The 16491-nt window shown below is 42.7% G+C and overlaps 1 protein-coding gene across 2 annotated transcripts in view; it reads left to right on the forward strand.

Annotated features, from left to right (window-relative positions):
- The window catches only part of LOC124794620, a 191198-nt gene that overhangs the window by 116196 nt on the left and 58511 nt on the right, over window positions 1-16491 (forward strand). Inside the window, exon 4 of one of the 2 annotated variants that reach the window (XM_047258110.1) lies at window positions 4294-4485. The exons of the other annotated variant lie outside the window; for it this stretch is intronic. Within the exon in view, the coding sequence (XP_047114066.1) occupies window positions 4294-4485 (192 nt within the window). The remainder of the gene's footprint in view (window positions 1-4293; window positions 4486-16491) is intronic. 2 annotated transcript variants of the gene reach the window in all.

Raw genomic sequence — 16491 nt, forward strand, 5'->3', positions numbered from 1 at the left:
GGAATGAGACCAAGCCCAATAAGGATGAACAAAAATTACAGCTTCTCTTAAGCATCTGATACTTAGCCAAAATTCTGTTTTCAACAATGTATAGGAATTATGTATTAAAGATGGTGGACATAATGGAGAAGGAGAGTCAGGATGTGGCACTTGGACCTCCTACCACCACCACCACCACCACAACAACAACAACAACGTGTGGTCCAAACAGTATGAAAGATTGCTTCCTGCAGGAATTCAGCACATCTCCTGAAGATGCTGAATAGAAAAATTGTTGAAACGGTGTATGAATACAGACTCTCCTGAGTGTACTAGTGATGAGAATCTTTGTTGAAACATTGTGGCAGAATACCATTTCGAAAGATGAAAAGAATTTTGAGAAAGTTGTTCTTTTATTTGAGAGTACAATGGAAGTAGTGGTGCCTTTGTCCGGTGAAGGATGTGTTTGTTGTTCCAATCTTGGGTGATGCATAATGATTTAGGAATAGTTACAGGGATGGTTGGAGAATTAAGAGGCATTTGTGGATAGAGCATAGGAGATTATTTGCAGGATGGATTTGGAGAGTAGTCCCTGTCTGTGAAGGCCTTAGAAAAACCTTCAGCACACTGCCCAAAGAGGTTGCTCGTCACTACATTTGAGATGTGCCTTCCACAACTTGCCAGAGACTTTGTGTGGAAGGGGTGACAGCTATTAGAGTTGAAGGTAGTGTTTGGCTGGTGGGCTTGATATGGACAGAGATTTTTCAGGGAGCCAGCAGAGTGGGGGAGCCCAGCATCCAGGAAAATAGTACAGTGGGCTGAGGAGGACAATGAGAAATTGGTAAGAAAAGGTCGTGTTGAGGCTGGGGGGGGATGAGGATGAAGTGTCTAGGCTCTGGGTCCAGATCATGAACATATTGTCATTGTACCTGAACCATATAGTGTTTAGGAACAGCTAGGAAGGCTTCATCTAGATAGCCATAAACATGTTGGCATATGAGATTGTCATATGGGTGCCCATGGTTAGTGATTAGTTTGTATAGTTTTCCCTCAAAGGAGTATAGTTATGGGTAAGGATTTAGTTGGTTGTCCGTCTCCATAGTCAAGTGATCAGTGTAGGTGGCTGCCATGCAGAGAACTCACATTTGATTCCTGGTACTGCCAGGGATGTTTTCTTGTTGGGAGGATTGGTATGGGAACCACTGAGGCTCGTGATGCCAATTTAGGAGCTGCTTGACCAAGTAGTAGTGGCTCCACGTAGCTTCCCACACAATGGCTGGGAGAGTGGTGTGCTGACCACATGCCCTTCCACACTGCATCCAGGTGATGCCATTGGCTGATTTATGCCACAGCATTCTGCCAGGCTCTACAGGCTCATCTGTGGACAGAACAGTGGGGATTATATGCATATATTATATATGTATTTGGTCAGGCGTAATAAGTTAGTGGGTTTGGAGTCCCCAGTTGATGAGAGTTTTGAGGAGTATAGGGAAGTGGCGTCAAGGTGGTAATGAGGTGAGGATGCTAAGAGAGAATGAGGGATATGATTTGTGGCCTTGGTACAGCAAATTAGGTTTCAGGTAGTGGGTTGGGGGTGTTCGTCAACAGGAGCTGAGATTCCTTCTGTGGAAGCGTAGTAACCAGCCAGAAGATGAGGCTATGTTGAAGCAATGGAGTTAATGGAAGGTAACTAGGGATGGTTGGGTGATATTGTTGGTAGTTAGCCCAAAAGTAACACATAGTCTGAAAGCTCAGCAATGTTTTTGGTCTCAATTATGTGCCTGTTGACCATTCAATGCGTCAGCTACATGATGAATGATTACCTTTGCGGCTTCCTTTATTAGGAACGTATGTTATGCAGACATCACATTTTGTCACTTAAAATTACAGATGGCACAGTAATAAACAATATAGAGGAAACTTCTGTTAGGCTAAAACTATATGCTGGACCTGATCTCGGACCTGGGACCTTTGCCACTTTGCCTTTTGCAGGCAGGTGCTGTAAAAACTGAGCTCTCACAGCTTTACTTCCACCAATACCTCATGTCCTATCTTCCAAACTGGAAACATAGAGGAAACTGTACAAGCTTTCCAAAATTTCTATGTATAAACAAACGCTGGATTTTTTCTCTTTGTATAATTCAAGAGATTAATCAGAAATCCAGATAGATCATAAGCAAGTGCTAGTCAGAAGTACTGCAACAATTGACAGTCCAGAATGGAATAACAAAAAAATAATAAAAAGGATGGATTGCTACTCACCATATAGAGGAGACATTGAGTTACAGATGGGCAGGATGAAAGGACTGCTATACAGTTTAGCTTTCGGCTAAAAGGCTTTCTTCTGAAATAGAAATCACATTCACATGAACACTGCCTGGCTGCTGTGGTCACAGCTGTGTACACGCAATGGGCAGAGACAGTGGTCATGTATGTGATGAGTTGTGCTCATGTGAATGTGTGTGTTTTTTCTAATTCAGAAGAAGCTGAAATGTATAGCAGTCATTTTGTCTGCAACTCAACATCTCTATATTGTGACCAGCAATCTGTCATTCTCATAATATTGTTGTTATTCTGGAGTAATACTAGATAAGATATTTAAAGCTATTGGAAGTGTGAAGGAAGGATGTGATGGTATTTCAATACAAATAATTGAAACTGAAAGAACAGTAATACAAAAGTAATTTTAAAAATTATTTACAGAATGTCTTTCTCTCCAGACAATTCCTCGAAACTGGAACAATGCTGCATTTATTTTATTTTACAAGAAAGGAGAGGAAAAAAAACCACTGTTTCTAGCAGCCTCTTCTCCACAATGTATGAGATAGTCACTAAATGTATTCCCAGTCACATAGAAACAAACATGGGTTTAATCAAGCAAAAGAACTAAGCTGCCTTTAGGAGTGGATATAGTACAACAAATCTCTTTCTGTTCATGGATGAAATTATAGAACTTAGTTATTTGCATGAATTACCATCTTGTTTGTGATTCATAGTTTTTGGAAAAAGCTTTTCACCAAATACAACCAAATTTGTACTGTCATTTTGCGAGAAACAAGACAATGATTCAATCTGATAATATACTGAAGAAGTGCTTCCAAGTGTTCTTGTGCAGCAAGATATTCAGGAGAGCTTCTGTGAAGATGGAAAAGCAAGAGGGAAGCACTGACGTAATTGAGGCTGTTTAATGGGTTGCTCTCTTCAGTTTCATACATAATGTGCATTAAGTAGAATTTCATTAACTAACTGGCAGGAAGTATGAACCCTCACAATCAAGTGTATGTGTAACTGTAAATCCTGTCTAAAACCATGTGTTTTTTACTGTCAGATTGATACACCACTCTTATCATGTTTATTGATTAATGGAAAAAATACAGAGGGGCATTGCAGCTCGTTTCATAAACATCATTACTAAAGTATAATGAGAACAACTATAAAAGCTATACTCAAAGCAGTTTACTTTGTAATGCTACATTATGGCCTAACCAAACATTTTTCTTTAACACGAGATAAATGTATATAAATAATGTAAATTTAATATTATTGTTGTTCTAATTTTAACTTTTAAAAGGTTCAAAATTTTAGAAAAAAGATATCACTTCTAGGCTATTAATAACACTAAATGTGATTTCTGAAGTTTCACAGTATGACTGAATAAAATAAATTTCCACATGTAATCACATTGCTGCTTCCCTTTTTTCTGAGCATTAGTCTTCGGAGTTGAAAGCAGCTAGAGGAGATGTATTTCTGGGGACAGTAAATAGAAAAGAGCAAACTTGTCTAATAATAGTTTGATTTTATAGTTTGTTACTCACAGATCACATCTGCAAACAAGCGTCATCGATATTGTTTCTAGTGTAAGTCTAATTTATCTACAACAGTAGTTAACTAATTTTCTACTAGTTTTCACTTTAGACCCATTCAGGAAGCCATTAACAAAACAATTGCATGACAAAGGCCTTGGAATTGTCTCAAGGGAGGAAATATTTAGCTGTACATTTTTTAAAAGAGAATCTGGTTAAGTAATGGATCATCTCGACATAGTACAGTACACTGCTTATTGAGGAAGAGGTGTTTGCAAGCCAAGAGGCTGTCTCAATGATTATGTTATTATGAAATGTAGATATTTTTATGCATTTAATTTTGTATGTGTTCATAATGTGTATATGAACTGAACTGCAACCAAAAATTCTTTGTCACAGTGTTGGTGGCCATCATTATGATACTTAATGAGTGTGTATTTTTTTCAGGTGCTTTAATGTTTCTTTGAGCATAACATTGAAATCCAAAATGAGTATGAAAGCATTTCCACAGGTACCATCATCGTGAGGCAGTAGTAATGAGTGCCCTCCAGGTGGAGAAGTACCCACTGTCAACACCAGGCCCAGGGACAATTGCCTCTCCACCTGTGGCAGGCCGGCTCTTGGGCCTGGGTCTCGGCCCACCATATGATAGTCCCCGGCTGGCGACTCGTCCACCACATTCCTCCCCAAAGATGAAATTGAGGTTCTCCATGGATGTGTTATTTAATGCCAGTCTCTGATGTCATGCTGAAAGCTAGCATTTTATTTGTTCCAGGAACATTTTACCACCTGCATCCAACCTGTAGATGAGAGTACCCAGTACAGCTGCATGTAGGAGGTATGGCAAGGTTTCTCCCATTATTTATTTATTTTTTATTTTTATTTTTTTAATTTCATGTTGTGCTTGTTAACTTGTGGTGAGTGCAATTACAAATATTTTCACATAACGTCTTCCAAATTGCAACATGCTCAATTTTTTTTAAAAAATTAAATATTTTCCATACCACAGATATATCATTCGTACATTTGTTAAATATATTGCAGTCACAGATGCTTGTGAAAGATTTGATCAAGAATCTAAACATACACATATGTTAAGGAAATTTCAAAATAAAAAAGCAATGATCTGTGATACATATAAATTGCATTGTACATACAGGACGTACTTTATGAGAAAACTTGCCATACTGATTAATGTATGTATATGTAGTATTTTAGCATTTTTGTTAGAATAATTTTAGTGTATATTATTATTTCCCTTGTAGTATTCATATAATATTGATTAAGTAGCACCCACTTTTGATTTATGATATATTTTTATTTGGTTTTTCACTTTACTTGAACAGGGTTTTTTAAGAAGAAATGATCCTGAGTACCTCCTTAGGTCAGTATGTATTGAATGGATGTACATTTGATTTGTAGAGTGTTGTGTAGAGAGAGAATCTGAAGTTACTTGTATATTGATTGTTGGAAATTATTGTATTGAAATATTTTCATTGTAGGATGTGAACTGTTTTCTTCATTAGTTTGTGGCATGATGAAATATGCATGATGTGCATTACAGATAAGCTATATATTGTGTACCAGTATCTGATAATTTTCTTGGGTACTGGGTAATGTGTTGATCATCAAGAGTGAATTACTCTGATTGCTAGTGCTAGTGAAAACTCATGTCCAACAATAATGTGAATGAACAGAGTGATAGCCATGAACACAAGATAATTTTAGAAAAACTGTGTGTAGCTGTGTAATTCTCATAAACATTTCATGAGAAATTGAGCTATTAAGGGGGGAAAAACTAGTTTCAGAAGCAAGTCTGTGAGTATCATGTAATTTATTTTTAAAGAAATGTTCTGTATCTCTTCTTTTATGGTCAGTTCACAACTGTCCATTGTCACTGCACTGCAGTTCTTTGCATACAGACATAAAGTTAAAATTTATTTCCGTATTTTTATCTCCTTTTGCATGTAGTCGTGTGTTGAAAATTTCAGATCTCATGTTCATCTACAGGTTCATACAGAATACCCTTTATATTAATGGATTTTGTCAAAACAGGCGGAACATCAATAGGAAGTTGTTTTTATGCTTAATTACAAAATATTTTTGTTTTACAGTAATTTACAACTTCTGTCAATCAGTAATTGTCTCATATAGTTAAAATTGTCAAGAGCTTAGAATCCTTTCAGTATTAACATACATTTATTTACGAGACATTATTTTAATTGTGTTTTGAATAAGTCCCTGTTAAAGGTTTTCCATTACCTTTTCTTTTGTTCAGAGTCTGCAGTAGCTGAACTTATTTCTTTGTTGAAGTTTTAGGTTTTGCAATACTTAAATATCTTTTGCTATCTCGCTCATTATATAGATGCAAAGAGTACACAATGGGAAGTTTATTTTGAAGAGGAAAAAATTCATGTTTCCTGTGACACAGGCTGTGTGTTGGCCTAACAGCTCTTTTTTTAATCATCAGTTCTCTATTCAGACACACATTAGCAACCCAACCAGACAGATCTATTTGATCTTGGAAATCAGATAATTATCCCAGACTGTACCATTTTTATCATGTCATCGTATAGGATCGAATAAAATCGTCTCGGTTTACAAGCCTTGTCATTTCAAATAAAACACTCGAGCTTTTGATAGCTGTCTCTGCCATCATCATCAGGAGTTGGAATCACTGACTGCCATGGCTGGCACACTGTTTTACTTACATAGACGTGATAGTAGTGCCTAGAACCTTCCAGGGAGTGCGAGACTGGTGTGTATGTAGAAGACAAGTTCTGCAGCTCCTAGGGGCTCCATCCTGCCTGATTGATATCACATAGAGCAGGTGGCTGGCACCACATTTGAAACTGCCGCTCCTGCATCCCTACAAGTGTCAAGTCTTCATCTTTACTTTCACTTAATGTGGAAAGCTCACTTGCTGTTTGTTCTAGTTTTGGTTGCTTATGTGTTAACATAATCCCAATATGATGGTGTTTGAGCCAAAACTCTCTCTCTCTCTCTCTCTCTCTCTCTCTCTCTCTCTCGTAAAGCATCTCTTATGTTGGAGATGCTCCAGAACACCAGTCTCAGTCTGTGTCTCTTCAGCAAGCATCCTATCTTGCTAGTAGTTGGTCCACAGTGTGGAAGGAATGCAGCTGACTTGGCTTCTTTCTATTCATGAGACATCTTAAATCAGTGGCACTTGAAAGCTTTAGTGATTCCTCTCTTGCTGTAACCATTTTCTCTGAACATGCACTTCAAATGCTGGATGGTCGTCATCAGAAATAATCTTTGCCCTTCGTACTAACTTATTCAGTACCGCTTTCTTGTGTACAGAGTGGTGACAGCTGTTGACTTTTAAGTACCGGTGAGTGTACATAGATTTCCTGTACACTGAATGACCAAGCTGGCCTTCTGCTCAACTAAAACATCCAAGAGCAGAAGCTTGACATTCCTATCCAATCGACATTAATATTTAGATGGACACTGTTCATGTGGTCAATGAACTGCTGCAGTGTATTTTCACCATGAGGCCATACCAAGAAGGTGTTATCAATGTACTGTGGGAAGCAACTTGGACGCAACCCCACACCCGAGTTCAGAGCTTGCTGCTCAAAGTGTTCCATGAAAAAGTCTGTTACAGCCAAAAACAGTGGGGATCTCATGGCTGTGCCACTTGTCATCTCATAATATTCATTTTGATAGAGAAAGTACATGGTCAGTAACGTATGGCGCAACAGGTGGAAACTTTTGGGTCAAATCAGCCAGCAGGTCTTGTACCGGCACTCCCGTAAAAGGTGACACACATTCTTCTAACCATTATTTCATTTTGACCTATCTTTATTTTCCTGAGAATGTCAACAAATGACGGCAACTTAACAATGTGATGTTTGCAGTGTCCCAATTTGGATGCTATAACCCTGCCAAAAATTTTTGCCAATTTGTAGGTGTGTGAACCGATCTCACTAACAACAGATCTCAAAGTAACATTTACCACATGTGTCTTCATCAATCTATAAAGCTGGGGAGGTCTGGCGGCACATTGAATTAATTTCTTCATCACATCTTCTGGGATACTGGATTCCATTATTAACTTTCTTATCTTTCTGATGATTGTCTGTGTTGGATCACATCTAAGCTCCCAATATGTATCATCTAAGCTCCTAATACGTATCATCTCCTTATAAATGTAGCATCTTCAAGTGGTAGTCTCCGGTATTCAGGGCCACCCTGGCATTTCCTTTATTGGCTGTCAAGATTCCGGACGCTGTCATTGCATCTGTGTAAGTGGAACACTGTGCCAGCCATGGCAGTCAGTGATTTCAGCTCCTGGTGATGATGGCAGAAACAGCTATTGAAATCTTGAGTGTTTTAATTGAAGTGATGCGGCTTACAAACTGAGAAGATTTTATTGAAGCATGTCATCGCGAAAGACTCGAAGGACCCATAATATAGGATGTTTCAAAAAGATTCGCCCAGTTTCACAAGACCCACTCCTTTATATTAATGAAGATATAAACTTCTTGCAAATTTTTAACTTACACACAGGAGTACAAGGTTTTTATGGAAACACAAAAAACACGAAACATTCTCGTGCCTAATATAGTATAGAAAACCGTAGACATTCAAAACAGCTTCCAGAGGACTCAGAATGGGTAAATTCAGGACCTGTATGGTTTTCAAAGGAATCTGACACCACTCTTCCTGATTAATAATGGCATGTTTGGTGATGGGTAGTGATCACGTCTAGTAATGATGATGGTGGTGGATAGCGCTCATGTCTCACAAAGGCTCAGTAATATTGAGATTTGGTGACTGATAGCCAGGGGAGTGGCCCCTCATCTCAGAACACAGCATTACCAATCACCATTGGGGAACCAATGCTGTACCATGGGATGGACATGATTGGCCAAAATGGGCACATAGACCTTGACAGTTATGTAACCTTGCAGAGTAACCGTGGGGCGCATTGGAATACCATAACATGGGCAGCCCAAATCATCACCGAACTTCCTCCATGTTTCCCTCTTGGGACGTAAGCACGTCCAGAAACTGGAAACAGTGTGAAACAAGACTCATTCAACCAAATGGCATTCTTCTATTGCTCTTTTGTCCATGTTTTATAAATTCGGCACCACATTTTCCTGTTATGGATATTTGCCCCACTGATGAGTGGTTTTGGAATTCTAGCTCACCCTACAATTCTTTGCTTATGAAGTTCCCTTCATATTGTTTGGCTACTGGCAGGGTTCCTGAATGTGACATTCAGTTCTGCAGTGACTTCTGCAACTGACATCCTTTTATTTTGTCCTAAACCTCATCAGTGAGTGTCCATCATCATCACTCAGGAGACACTTTAGTCCATGTTGTGGCTTAGAGGATGATTTTTTCTGCTTTCCCTATATGCGGTACAAATCGTTGATACATTGCCTCTTGGAATGCCAAACACTTTGGTTCCCTTTGTTTCAGAAGCACCCACCATATGAGCACCAACAATTTTCCCTTGTTTGAATCCACTTTGCTCCAGTATAATGCCCTGACAGCCAAACAGAACACTGTTCTGACACTGACTGACACTTGCAGCATATTGAGGACATAGGACAGTTGCTATTTGTGGTTAAATACTACAGTGCAATGTGGAGGCTTCGCTAACATCTGCCAAGCTCAAGCATGTCATATTTCCGTATTTTTGTTCAACCCTTATATTTTATCTTAATATAAACATCCTCTGCCCTAAATGTACAAGGGTTGGAACTTAAATAATGGCAACTATTTATTCACAACCGATACAAAAGAATTACATGTTTGCACCTGTTACTGTCCTCCAGAGTAGTCACAAGCGGTGTGTAGAACCCGTTGACAGTTATGTGGAAGGCATAGTATACCGTTAGCAGAGCCTGTTCTGTTGATGGTGCGAGTGGAGCGGTCTACTGTCCGTCGAATCTCTGGAACAGTTCTGAAGTGAATGCCACCATTACCTGCTTTTTGAAAGAAGCAGTGACACTTTCTACGCAACCCACCCATCATTTTGCAAGACAATGCGTGGCCACATACATCGCAAGCTGTGACTGCTCTGTTTGGTTGGTGGGATTGGGAAGTACTGTACCATCCACCATATTCCCTGGACTTAAGTCCTTGTGACTTTGATGACCAATATTATTAGTGAAGGCTTTGCTTTTCTTGTAGCTATATTGTATGTATATTAATTAAAACTGTTAACATTTAGAATTTGTATGTTTTCATTACTTAACGGTGATGTCACTATTGGCTGAGTACATTGCATGTACTATGCTCTGGAAATCTGTTGTCATTGGCTGGCGAGATCATGTGTGACATCAGCTACGAGTGGCTGACAAAAGCCATTGCACAACACAGTTAAAATTTCAGTGCTTCAGAAGCTACCGTGCTGTATGGTGGAATTCATATTTACACTTTCTTAATAAAGAAATATGCAGTGTACATGTCACCATGCATCAAATACGTTTCTGAAGTGCATTGTGTTGTGGGTTGGCAGGAGAGCCAACACCGGGTACTAGAGGAAGCCGAAAGGCACGCGTTTTAGCTCACGTAGGCTGGCGTGAGGTCTGGAACAGGACAAGGAAATTAGACTTTAGAAAAACGGACGTAGCTGGTGGAATACTTAACTTTAATCCATAAATGATGAGCGTCGCTCTTGACTGTACATGACTCGGTATCAATAGTAACTGGTAATGGCGCCTTGCTAGGTCGTAGCAAATGACATAGCTGAAGGCTATGCTAACTATCGTCTCGGCAAATGAGAGCGTATTTTGTCAGTGACCCATCACTAGCAAAGTCAGTTGTACAACTGGGGCGAGTGCTAGGAAGTCTCTCTAGACCTGCCGTGTGGCGGCGCTCGGTCTGCAATCACTGATAGTGGCGACACGCGGGTCCGACGTATACTAACGGACCGCGACCGATTTAAAGGCTACCACCTAGCAAGTGTGGTGTCTGGCGGTGACACCACATTCCTCCCCCGCAGATCAGCGCACGGTTGTGGCATAAGGCTTCCGCCCGCCGTCGGGAGGACCCCATGTTGATGTATGCGACGAGGTGGGCAGCCTAACAACAAGCGAGGCTGTGCCACCCGCACCCTGCCATTCGGACCGCGGGGAGCTAGGAAACGCCTGAAAACCTGTTCCAGGGTGCACGCCAACATGCGGTGTATTCACCCGTAGAGAGACAGTAGGGGCTGAAGGGCCGACCTCCATCAGGCCGGGGCACCCGACGGGCGAAGACGACATATGGTCCAGAGCGGGCAAGAGTTCCATGTCGGAGGACAACTGGTCACGGGAAGTGATCGGCAGCGCGTGACCCAGGGAGGCGCTCGGCGGTTGCAGCGACGCGTCCACTGCGGGCGTCGCCGGCGGGAGAACAGGCGGCGGCGTGTCACCATGGGGCAAAATGGAAGGCAGCGTCGGTAACACTTGGGGCTGAGGCGAGCCAGTAGATGGGTCCCCAGGGCGCTGACCGGACGGCACCGCCGCTGAAAGCAGACGGGGAGCGGCAGATCCCGTGCAACGACAGGGGCGCAGCTGATTGAGATGCCAACGCACCTCACCAGAGGCCCCCAAAACCAGATACATAGCGCGGCCGAGGCAGCGAAGAATGCGCCCTTCGAGCCAATTCCGTGAACCTCGATAGTGGCGGTAGTAGACAACGTCGCTTGGGGCAAAAACAGATGTCTGCCGCTGAACAGGAACCTGATGCGGCGGATGTAGCAAAGACATTAAGGTTCGATGAGGGCGACCGTGGAGCAACTCAGCCGGCGAGCGACCATCTCGGGGCTGAGAGCGATACGAGGACAAAAAGAGCAATAATGCGTCCTCCCGAGAATGCAACTCTTTCAACTTCAACATCTGTGACTTGAAAGTCCTGACCAGTCGTTCAGTGGCACCGTTTGACTGTGGCGAAAACAGCGCGGACGTCAGATGTTGAATACCATTTGCCTTGCAGAATGACTGAAATTCTGCGGACATGAATTGTGGGCCATTGTCGGAAACAATAGTCTGTGGAAGACCTTCAATGCAAAAGATAGCAGATAATGCTTGGATGGTGGCAGATGATGTCTTGGAAGACTTCCGGACAACAAAAGGAAAATTACTGAATGAATCTACCACAACAAACCATCGAGCATTCCAGAATGGACCAGCAAAATCGATGTTTAAGCGTTGCCAAGGGGAAGTGGCTTTTGGCCATGCAAAGAATTTCCGCAGTGGTGCTGATTGTTGTTCGGCACACACCATGCAAGAAGAGCACATATTCATTCGTAATCGCGGCATCGATTCCGAACCAAGTACAGTGCTGACGAGCAAGTTGTTTCGTTCTCACTATACCCCAATGTCCTTGGTGGGGAAGCTGTAAGACAGAGGACTGTAACGAACATGGTACCACGACCCTGGACTGATCATTATCAGAAAGCAACAGCAAAACACCACGTCGTACAAAAAGTCTCTCCTTGTGAGCAATAAATCGGCGAACCAGCGGATCCCCGATCTGTGACTTTGACAAGGGCCATTGAGTAGCAATGAAACGCAAAATGGTAGCAAGGACAGGGTTGGCAGCTGTGGCTGTAGCTACACGACGAAAATCAATCGGAAACGATTCGACCACGTCACCGGTTTCCGAATCAATAAACATGCAAGCAAGTTCGGAGGAATCAAATGCTCTATCCTCAGCAACAGGCAAACGGGACAACGCATCGGCGTTTCCGTGCTTAGCAGTGGACCGATACAAGATATCGTAGCAGTACTGCAAGAGGAAAAGAGACCAGTGAATCAATTTCTTCACTGTACGTGGAGGTACAGGCTTGGTTGGATGAAAAAGCGCTGTCAAAGGTTTGTGGTCTGTGAGGATGCTAAAGTGACGACCATACAAGAAATCATGAAACTTTGTAACACCAAATACGAGAGACAATGCTTCTTTCTCGATCTGTGAATAATTTCGTTGCGCAGACAAGAGCAATTTGGACGCAAAGGCAATAGGGCGATCATGCGATCCATCTTTGTGCGCAAGCACAGCACCGATCCCGAAATCCGATGCATCCACCATCAACAAAAGGGGCTTCCGGGGATCGAATGGCATAGGGCAAGTATTGGAAAGCAACGCCGATTTCAACTGGCGAAAGGCGCGTTCGTATTCCGTCGTCCAGATGAACGGAACACCTTTACGGCGTAAGCGATGAAGCGAAGCTGAAATGGAAGAGGCATGGGGAACATATTTGTTATAGTAATTTATTTTTCCCAGCACACTCTGTAGCTGCTTCAAATTCTGCGGCGAAGGCAAGTCTTGTATGGCACGGAGGTGCTCTGGACTGGGATGCATGCCTTGGGCATTGAGTGCATGTCCTAGATAGAGTAAGTCACGAGCAAAAAACACACATTTGTCCTTCCGCAAGCGAAGACCATTTTGTCGCAAGACCTGAAATAATGTTCTGAGATTGGCTAAATGTTCTTCTTCCGTCTTTCCGGAGATCACAATATCGTCCAGATAGTTTGCTGCAGTAGGGACCGACGCACAAACAGTTTTTTTGCTGAAACAATGCAGGGGCGGATGCACACCCGAATGGCAGTCGTTTGAATCGATACAAACCAAGATGCGTGTTAACCACCAAAACGCGCTGGGATTCTTCGTCCACCGGTATTTGCAAGTACGCATCTGCTAAGTCCAACTTCGAAAAGTATTTACCCGGGCACAGTTTGTCAAAAAGATCTTCCGGGCGGGGTAAAGGAAAAGTTGCAGTCACTAGTTGTGGATTCACTGTTGCCTTGAAGTCCACACAAAGTCTCAATTTTCCGGAAGGTTTTGGCAAAATTACTAAGGGTGATGCCCAGAGAGAAGCCTGCACACGTTCAATTACACCTTGTGATTCCAAATCGTGTAATGTTTTTGCGACCTCATCACGCAATGCGTGGGGAACATTGCGTGCTCTGAAAAATTTCGGTTGCGCGTTTACTTTCAGTTCCAAATGTGCTTTATAGTTCTTAGCACAACCGAGGCCCGGTGCAAAAATGTCTGCAAATTCGGCACATAGACGAGAAACACTGTCTGAAGGCACAGTCTGGTTCACTGATAGGACCTGATTTACTATAGACAAGTTAAACAACGGAAATAAATCGAAACCAAACAAGTTCACTGCAGAAGAAGAACGAAGGACATGAAATGACACAAGTTTTGTTTGTCCCTTGTGTGTTGCAAGAAGGCTGCACTGTCCTAACACAGGGAGCTCGTGACCTGAATAGGTAGTTAACTTAACAGTTGCGGCACGCAACAGAGGTGTGCCCAGCAGTTTGTAAGTGCCTTGATTGATCAGTGAAACTGCAGCCCCGGTATCAAGCTGGAATGGTATCACTTTGCCGTTAATGTCCAAGTCCACAAAAAGTTTATTGTCCTGCTGACGACAAGAACGACTGTCTTGTGCAACGTGAACTGACACTGGTACAAAATCACTTGCGACTTGACGGGAGTGCCGTCGACGTCGACGCACATTATTTGTGGGACGAACACAGTCACTGTTAGAGAGAGTGGCACTGGGCGGAGTGGCATGAACTACATGAATTTCCATGGGCGAAATGTCACGAGCCTGAGTATCCTTGGTTCGATTCCGATTCCGGTGCGAAGCAAAGGGCCTGGAATGGTTTTGAGCTTCCTATCTGAGCTTTTTCTGGCAAACACTTTGAACATGTCCTTTTTTATTACAGTAAAAGCAAATAGCTTGGTGTGACGGGCAATTCGCACGCGAATGTCTAGTAGCACACCGCGGGCATGATTTTAGCACTGCATTTGCTTGCCGGCGCGGTACACATGGCTGAGAGCCCGGTGGCGGTGGCGTGGCCGTGCGCAAGGACTGTTTACTGTTCCTTGCAGCTCGCCCGCGGGTCGTTTAACCTGACACACGGGTGGCGAAGTTTCAAATGATTCCTGAGCAAAGTCAAGTGTGTCCTGCCGATCCAATATGTCCATCACTTATTGAAGGGAGGGATTGATTGGTATCAAAATCTGTTCCCTTATACGAACATACGAACGACCTAGTAGATAGTGTTGGAAGTCCCATGCGGCTTTTCGCGGATGATGCTATAGTATACAGAGAAGTTGCAGCATTAGAAAATTGTAGCGAAATGCAGGAAGATCTGCAGCTATAGGCACTTGGTGCAGGGAGTGGCAACTGACCCTTAACATAGACAAATGTAATGTATTGCGAATACATAGAAAGAAGGATCCTTTATTGTATGATTATATGATAGCGGAACAAACACTGGTAGCAGTTACTTCTGTAAAATATCTGGGAGTATGCGTGCGGAACAATTTGAAGTGGAACGATCATATAAAATTAATTGTTGGTAAGGCGGGTACCAGGTTGAGATTCATTGGGAGAGTCCTTAGAAAATGTAGTCCATCAACAAAGGAGGTGGCTTACAAAACACTCGTTCGACCTATACTTGAGTATTACTCATCAGTGTGGGATCCGTACCAGATTGGGTTGACGGAGGAGATAGCGAAGATCCAAAGAAGAGCGGCGCATTTCGTCACAGGGTTATTTGGTAACCGTGATAGCGTTACGGAGATGTTTAACAAACTCAAGTGGCAGACTCTGCAAGAGAGGCGCTCTGCATCGCGGTGTAGCTTGCTCGCCAGGTTTCGAGAGGGTGCGTTTCTGGATGAGGTATCGAATATATTGCTTCCCCCTACTTATACCTCCCAAGGAGATCACGAATGTAAAATTAGAGAGATCAGAGCGTGCACGGAGGCTTTCAGACAGTCATTATCCCGCGAACTATACGCGGCTGGAACAGGAAAGGGAGGTAATGACAGTGGCACGTAAAGTGCCCTCCGCCACACACCGTTGGGTGGCTTGCAGAGTATAAATGTAGATGTAGATGTACCATAGTATCTGAATAAGGGAGTCCACATTGACACTCAAAAGCACAATCCCCAGTAAGGCCTTGCAAGGTTGCAACCCACTCTCGATTAGTCTGACCTGCCGTACGTTTTGTACGAAAGAAGGCATACCGTTTGGCAACTACATTGACTGATTCTTTGAAATATGCATCTAATGCAGACAAAATTTCGTCGTAGGACAGAGTTGCTACGTCGCGTCGGGGAAATAATTTGACTACACACGGTACATGTGCACCCCTACAGAGGATAATAAAAAAGGCTGCCGCTCGTTAGCTTGAATTCTGTAGGCGGTGAGATGGAATCCAAATTGGTGTGACCACTCCGTCCAGCTTTCCAGTGCAGCATCAAAAGGGCGAAAAGTTGGTGCAACTGTGTGTTGTGGCCGCGTTAGCGGTGGAGCGGCGGCTCTCGCATCGTTTTGCATTGCACGTTGACCCTGGACGAGCTGTCCAAGGGCATCCAGTAAGGCCTGCGTCTGCTGATTCTGTAAGCGATAAAATTCGGACAGTACATCTGGAGATGGTGGCGAAGTTGTTCTTAATGATTTGAAAAATCACAGTCATTCCTGTTTTCAAGAAGTATCATCGAACAGATGCACAAAACTAAAGGCGTAATCCCTGATGTTGATTTGTTGTGCAATTTTGGAACATATTTTATTCTTTCATGTTACAATGTTTCTGTAGAAAATCTCCTTTAGTAATCAACGTGGGTTTCAAAAACAGTGATCTTGTGAAACCGAGCATGCTGTTCATGTTCACGAGATGCAAGAAGTAGTAGATATCTCTCTCTCTCTCTCTCTCTCTCTCTC

This window comes from Schistocerca piceifrons, chromosome 4 (assembly GCF_021461385.2).
Source record: "Schistocerca piceifrons isolate TAMUIC-IGC-003096 chromosome 4, iqSchPice1.1, whole genome shotgun sequence".
Classification (NCBI taxonomy): Eukaryota; Metazoa; Arthropoda; class Insecta; order Orthoptera; family Acrididae; genus Schistocerca; species Schistocerca piceifrons.